The sequence below is a fragment of the Microchirus variegatus genome (assembly GCF_963457635.1).
Source record: "Microchirus variegatus genome assembly, chromosome: 8".
In the NCBI taxonomy this organism is placed as follows: domain Eukaryota; kingdom Metazoa; phylum Chordata; class Actinopteri; order Pleuronectiformes; family Soleidae; genus Microchirus; species Microchirus variegatus.
In genome coordinates, this window is record NC_139809.1 from 8,167,968 (window position 1) to 8,175,164 (window position 7,197).

The 7,197-nt window shown below is 42.6% G+C and overlaps 1 protein-coding gene across 1 annotated transcript; it reads right to left on the reverse strand.

The window, feature by feature from the left end:
• Positions 1-1,438: 1,438 nt before the first annotated feature.
• On the reverse strand, positions 1,439-3,295 carry lingo1a (leucine rich repeat and Ig domain containing 1a; the record flags this gene model as incomplete). Its single annotated transcript, XM_083893490.1, has 1 exon — positions 1,439-3,295. The coding sequence occupies exon 1, from the start codon at positions 3,284-3,286 to the stop codon at positions 1,439-1,441; it is 1,848 nt and encodes a 615-aa protein (XP_083749616.1). The 5' UTR covers positions 3,287-3,295.
• Between the last annotated feature and the right edge of the window lie 3,902 nt (positions 3,296-7,197).

A 7,197-nucleotide genomic window follows, 5' to 3' on the forward strand; every position in this document is an offset into this window, starting at 1 on the left:
TGATGATGGTAGTTTGAATAAGCTTCACTTATACGTCCACCAATCCCTCCTGCATAGACGCTTCCACTCCATTGCTGCCATTTTTCTCGAGCTAAATCACTCAACTATTCACCTGCCTCCTCCGCTGAGAGTCAGACACACTTTTGACACATTTCTGAAGGAGGACACAAGACTGTCTTCTGCATCTTGACCTGGATATATCAAATTGATTTCAGTGATTCACTGACTCTAAGTTGTGACAGGGTTGGGTGAAAAAAAATATGACTCCACGACCCACAAGACTGACAATGCTCTCCTGCTCACGCTGCTACCGAGCATCCTGGAAAAAGGTTATGCAACTGTGCATATATTAAATGATGTTAAGTACGATTAAGTCATTTAATTTAATTTCCACGTTTGAAAAATTGACTGATGCCCCACAAACCACTTTAACAACACACCACTGAGCTGCAGCTTAATTTTTTTTTTCTGGCACCAGAGGACTGTGTGCATGTGTAACTAATGCACTCTTATAAGGTTATTATAGGGTTGAGTGACATTTTCAGGCATAACCTATAAAATGGAAAGAAATCAAGATACAATTTAATTATTTAAAAATATCCATATGTATATATATATAAAAATCTCTAGTGGGACATGAGCTCGTCCCAGTTTAAAAGGGCATTTGTTATATTTCTATTTTTTTGCGAGCCAACACAATGGTTACAAAGCAGTTGTGACATTCAAATTAAGTTTTACATCTCACTAACAGTTTTGGATTTCTCACATTTACCATTGTGCCAAATGAAGTATCTGCATTGTGTTTTCTCCTATAATGCATGTGTGTGTGTGTGTGTGTGGGGTGGAGGGGGGGGGGGTACAATTTCCACAGAGTGCATAAGGTATTGTGACACACAATCAGTAAGAAAGAAAAAGACCAAGTGCAGCAAATTGCATTCACAGTTATAAAAATAATGGATCACAATGACGAGTTAAATGCATCCAAGTTGTTTAAATGTGCTCATCAACCCATACACATCTCATTCATGACTTGACAACTAACCATGGGGGGAAAAAAAAACTGATAAATAAACAAACCTGACAAAAATACAGTAATGGCCAAAATATGATATGCCCCTTGTGTTGTGGTTATTTTAAGTGTTTTCTTACTTCTCATCGTTTTCCCCCAGTATAAACACACAGGAATTATGAACTGCTTATGACAAATTTGACTTTGAATTAATGCCCCCATCAGCCATGTAGAATCCACTGGGTGAGCTTCCATTCTCTCTCACCTGTGAAAGTCAGGAACTGCACCTCCTCTCTAATCCTAATCCCAGTCAGGACAAACAACAGACCAGGATCCACAGGTTTTTTAAGAGCGGGAAATAAAATGTCCTCTTTGTCCATTTTGTCTTATTTTGAAGTTGAAAATCAGTAAATTCCCCCCGGCTCCGCGTTAAATCATTTTCATGTTAAACTTGCGAGGTGCTTCCACTGTGCTGCTGCTCATGCCAGCGTCCGATTTCCGTGGCACATACTCGATCTCAATGTTGTGCTTCGTGTTGCCTTTTCCTCTGCTCCACAGAAAGAGCAGCACCAGGCAAAACAAGACGACGCCGAGAAACGAGATGAAGCCCATTGTGGTCGCAATGATCAATGTCTTTATGTCGAATGGAAAAGGGACGTTGGCTCTTGTGTCGTTTGTACCTGTTTCGGCCGGCTGGTTGGAGATGAAAGCGAATGTCTTGTTGGGCTGGTGGGGCCAGTCTGGCGAGTAGCTATGAATGTGCAAGTGAGCAAGAGAGGTGTCGTTGCCACCTGCGTTGCTAGCTATGCACACGTATGTACCATTGTCTTGAATCTGAGCATAGCGGACCTCAAGGGTACCATCTGGCAACACGGACAGCCTTCCGATCGTCTTGGTGGTGATGAACTTCTTCTGTGGGGACAGCCACATTATCACCGGGGCAGGGTCTCCATCTGCTTGGCAAGCGAAGTGAACAATGGCTCCCTCGTCGACAAATTTCTGCTGGGGTTTGCGATCCCTAATCCTAGATTTGCGGCACGTGAAGTAGTTAGGCTGCAGAACATCTGGGAAGTCTTTGAATTCTTTGCCTTGGACAAACTCTGGGGAGGCACAGGTGGGCTGCTGCCTGTTAAAGTTCAGTCGCCAGCGTCGCCTAAATACCCATAACAGTCTGCAATCACAGGCCAGGGGATTATCATACAAGGCAAGGGTTTCCAGGTTGCCAACCGAATGGAACGCTGACTCCTCCAAAGTGGTCAGAGAGTTCCCAGAGACGTTTAAAATCTTCATGTAGTTTAGGCCGCGGAAAGAGTAGGGCTCAATCATAGCCAGTCTGCCCCCCACCAAATGAAATTCCTGCAGACGCAGAAGATCGTGGAGCTTATTCCCCTCAATGGTATGGATAGGGTTATAGGAAAGATTAAGAAAGCGCAAATAAACCAGATGCCGCAGGGCTACATATGGAATCGTGGTCAGGTTGGCATTTGCAATGGTCAGAGAGGTGAGATTCAATCCATACAAGCAATTTGGGGTCATCGTATCCAAAAATGGCCAATTTGCTATTTCCAGCACTTTCAGCCTATACAGACGTTTGAAGGAGTAATCCCGTATCACGTTGATGTTGAGGTTGCGCAGCCTGAGAGTGATCAAACTGTGCAGATGGGTAAAAGCCTCTGTTGGCACAGAGGACAAGTTGCACTTCTCTAGACTCAGGTGCTCCAGGCTGCTTAGTCCATGGAAAGCACGGTGGGAGATGAAAACCAGGTCATTATCGCCCACCTCTAAAGATCGGAGGTTGTACAGGTCCTGGAACATATAGTCCAACAGAATGACAATTTTGTTTTCACTTATGTCCAGCTGTGTGAGATTACTTAGGCCCGTGAAGACACCGAGCTGGATTAGCTTAAGTTTGTTGCTACGCAGCCCCAAGGTCCGCAAGCCGTACAGATTGTTGAAAGCTCCGGGTTCAATCGTGGAAATTGTGTTCTCACTGAGCTCTAGGTGTTCGAGGTTGAGAAAGTTGGCAAACTCGTCGGGGTTGATGGTTCTAATGCGATTCTTGCTGAGGTCGAGCACTCTCGTGTCTGCAGGAATGCCCTCAGGAACTGTCATGAGTTTCTTGCGGTAGCACATCACAGAGCGCTCTTGAACATTACACTCACAGCGGGATGGGCAGCCTGTGGTGGAGCCAGAAAGCACAGTGCCCAGCATCAGGATCAGAATGGGCTGCCAGCAGGCCACCAGGTAGCTGTGCCCAGTCGCTTCTCTGGCCACCATCTTATCAGTTACCTGATGAGACACAGAGACAAAGCAAAAACATTTGTTAGGAGATGGAATCACACAACTGACAATTCTATTAGTCTGTTGTGCATTGGTTGACCAACAGGAAGTACATGACAGATTGAGGAGCAAGGAAATAAATCAGCTCAACTCCGAGGAAACTGTATTTTTTGTACGCCACATATATTATTATTATTATTAGCATACTAACACCTTATGTAGTAAAAAAAAATCTCAATTAATTTCATAATAGAGGTAGAATAAGTTGTTAATATGTGTTTAATTATTACTAATAAAGGGCTAGTATGCAAATTATATAATTGTGCTCAAAACCATGGCTATTTAGTGCAACAAAAAAAAAAGTCATTCTCATGTGACACAGTTCCTCAGAGAACAGAGAATAAATAGGGCTTCTGCTGAAATATTTATGTCACCGACACAAGATGAATAGAAAAGAGTGGTTGCAAGGAATAAGCATAGGTGTTTGCATAATTGAGAGTGCTGACAGTTTTGAATTGTGCAAGATGCAAGTTGCTGCAGCGTATGCATTCTATCACACCGAGGATGATTTTAGCTAAAGAATCGACGGTAAAAATCTGCAAAAATTCCTGCACTTCACCCTGATTTTGTCTCCTGTGGTAAACTGAACACCATTCCCCACTGCTCACCTTGCAGCCAATCAATCAGTCAATGCTATCACCCTGATATGAAGTGAAGGAACGCCGCTTCAAGTGGAATTAACAGCAATTTTCAGACAGCAATCCAATTCATGCTGTGTCACAGACACATCTGCTGAGAACATCTGTGTTTTCGTTGTTGTTGTTTTTTTTTTTTCATCTATTAGCATTGAGTCTTTTTCTTCGAGCCTATTCTTTTCTTCATGCTAGCAGCTTGAATTTTCTGTGTGAGCTAGAAAAACAGCAGGGGTGGAGCAGCAGTTGCAGGAGGATGCAGGAGGTATGCAATCAAAGATGGATGGTGGCAAGTGTGATGTATGTGCCGTGGCTGACACTCCACTCAAGTCATATTTTATGATAAAATATAGACTACACACTACTCGGGAATTGGATACTGAGTGTTTGAAAAGGGGAGTCATGGGGGGGGGCGGGGACGGGGGCAAATTTCAATAACATCTGTTTGTGTGCCTCTTCCCTTGCCACTAATAACGCAATTAACAACAACGTGTCATTAAATCGTATTCTATTATTTCAAGATTTACGTCTGAGATACAGTTCCGTATGGACTACAGTATTTTTCTGCGTTATTTTATGTGCAAAACCTGGATGATTAATACACTTATGAAAGCTTCACATCTGCCAATAAGCTGGGATTCATGTCATTTCGTCATGGCTGTAGAAACCGGTGCTGCAGTTTAATCTCTTGCTTTAAAATGTCCCTTACAGGTTGATTGCTGACGCGAAGAAAGATATTGCACCTGCTGCTTGTGCTTCGCTTGATACCACGCACCTTATCACATGTGGCAGATTGAGATTATAGAAAAGGACGGAGACAACTGTGATGCTGTGGGTGACAGTTAAGTATGGGGGTGATATGTCACTCCCCCGGCTGTGGTCACCGCTAATAACCTTTTTCCCTCTGGACCAATAGTCGACTGGACATCAGACTCATCAAAAAAAGGCAGGATTAGATTTACTTCACTCAATTTCATTTGAGCCCCTCTAAGGTCAGATTTCAGATTGGGGGAATTGATGATACCATCTTTAATCAAGAGGAGTGATTTCAAAACAGGCACAGCGATGATGGTGTGTCTGTGATCAGACACCTGCAACCGGCACCTGCTGTGCCCCGCGTTGCCTGCAGCAATACTTAATCATTCTCATTCTTTAACCTGGATTGATCAAGTCAGGGCTGAGCGCTGCGAGATGGAGAAGCGTGGGGCATTGTATCACATGCTAAGACACCTGAGAAGAAATTGCTTTATAGCGAGCTCAATTAGACTGTATCAATCACGCTATTATGCTGTAGCTTTCACATGGGATATATCAGTCAATGAGATGCTATTAATTTCAACTTTATTACAAATGACACTTGAAGCAAACACAATCCATTGTGTTTGTTTGAGTCCTTGCAGTCCTTTAACACAGGGCTACAATGTCTACAACATAGCACCACGCTTGATTAACCACAATGTATCCGACTATTATGAAGAGAAAATCTTCCTAATGCTTTCACGATCATTCATCCAAAATACATTGCATTACGTTTTTGTTCATGACAGAGCGGCATCGATATTTATTGCACCAGGCTGCAGCAGCAAATATGCAGGAAAAGCAGTGAAGACAGGGACACATTAGGGTGAAGAATGCCGTCCATCGGTAAACATTTGCAGCTCTGTTTTGTTAATGATCCGCCGTTATCATTCTCTCACAGCCATGTAGCCTGAATGCAGTTCTTCATTCTAATCAGCACTCCAGTAAGCACCCAGAGAATTACATTAACTAAGGTGAAGTGAGAGGGGGGGCGTGCTTCTGAATGGAATGAATGCGGTCGAGGATAAGTAAGACAACGGTGCTCAATAAATGAGGACCCAGTGGTCCAAGACCAGTAATAACCAGAGATAAATGCCTTTGTGACAGCATCCACTAGGATCCTAACTATGTTGCTTCCCTCATGGAAATGGCAATGGAGCTGCAGTACAGTAGCCAACTCATTAGGCCTGGTCTTACTTTCAGCATCCATGTGTATGTTAGGTGTTCAAGGGTTTGCCTGCTGTAAATGTTGACATCTGTGTTGTTTGTTTTGGTCCATGTGGGCGCCTACGCTGACAAATCCATGCCCATTCTTTTTCCTAATTTATCCTCCTTCAATTCCGCGCGGACCGTATCCGTATCGACTGTGCATGCTCGCGGTACCACACTGTCCAATCTAGTTGATGGCACGTTCGTTTTTTTTGGTCTAAAAAGACAACAAAGAAGACGGTAACTATGGAAACTTGCTTGAGGGTTATATGAAGAAGTCTGCCAGTACCCACACATTGTACAACTCAGCATACAAACTCAGCATACAAACACAAAGGTCAGGTCCAGATCAGACATCACACATGGAACACGAGACTGATGTTTGAGAATGAGCGCCAAAGTATAGCACGGCCCTTACTGTCCCTTTCTACCATGTAAATACGCGAACTTAAATCAAGTGTTTTAAGTCTTAAATTAGATCTAAAATAAAGAAAGGACGAAGGGGAAAAAATTAGATGATGATTAGTATTCTCTTTTAAAATTGTATTTTAATCTTTGGCTCTGTTAGACAAGTTTAATGCAGCCAGTAGTTGTAAGTTAGGTCTGTCCAAATATACCTTTCACACACACACACAATTGTGTTATCACTCCACTTAATTTTACTTTTTACATGAGCCCGTCAATCCTCATTATCTTCTCCACAATAAGCACATTAAACATAGGTCGGGGGGGAGGTGGTGGGTTGGGGGGTATTGTTGAGACTTAACCATCATCTAACCACTCAAGTTTACCTGTCACAAGACATCACTGCTGAGCCTTGTTAAATACCATAGTTAAATACCTGTAAGCTTCTGGGAAATCCTTCAAATAATGCTGACATTATCTGTACGTGTTAAAAGCCCTTAAAGCCTATTCCCCTCTCTGTAAAACTGCTTAGTCAGACGCCAGGCTGATCCTGAATGGACAAACTTACAGCTGGTGAAATTCATTATTGTACCGTCTGCATGGCTGTCTACGTATAATACAATGATGTTTAAAAGTAAGAAAGCACCCCCAGTCTCCTTACTCTATATAGAGGACATGTATTATTTATTAACCATATCACAATTTTTCCTCATTTCAAAATTAATCAGTTCAATTAAAATGCTTATTGATATATGTTTCTGTTTGAGTTATAACACAGCCACAGTTTGGCTAAATCCATCCTTA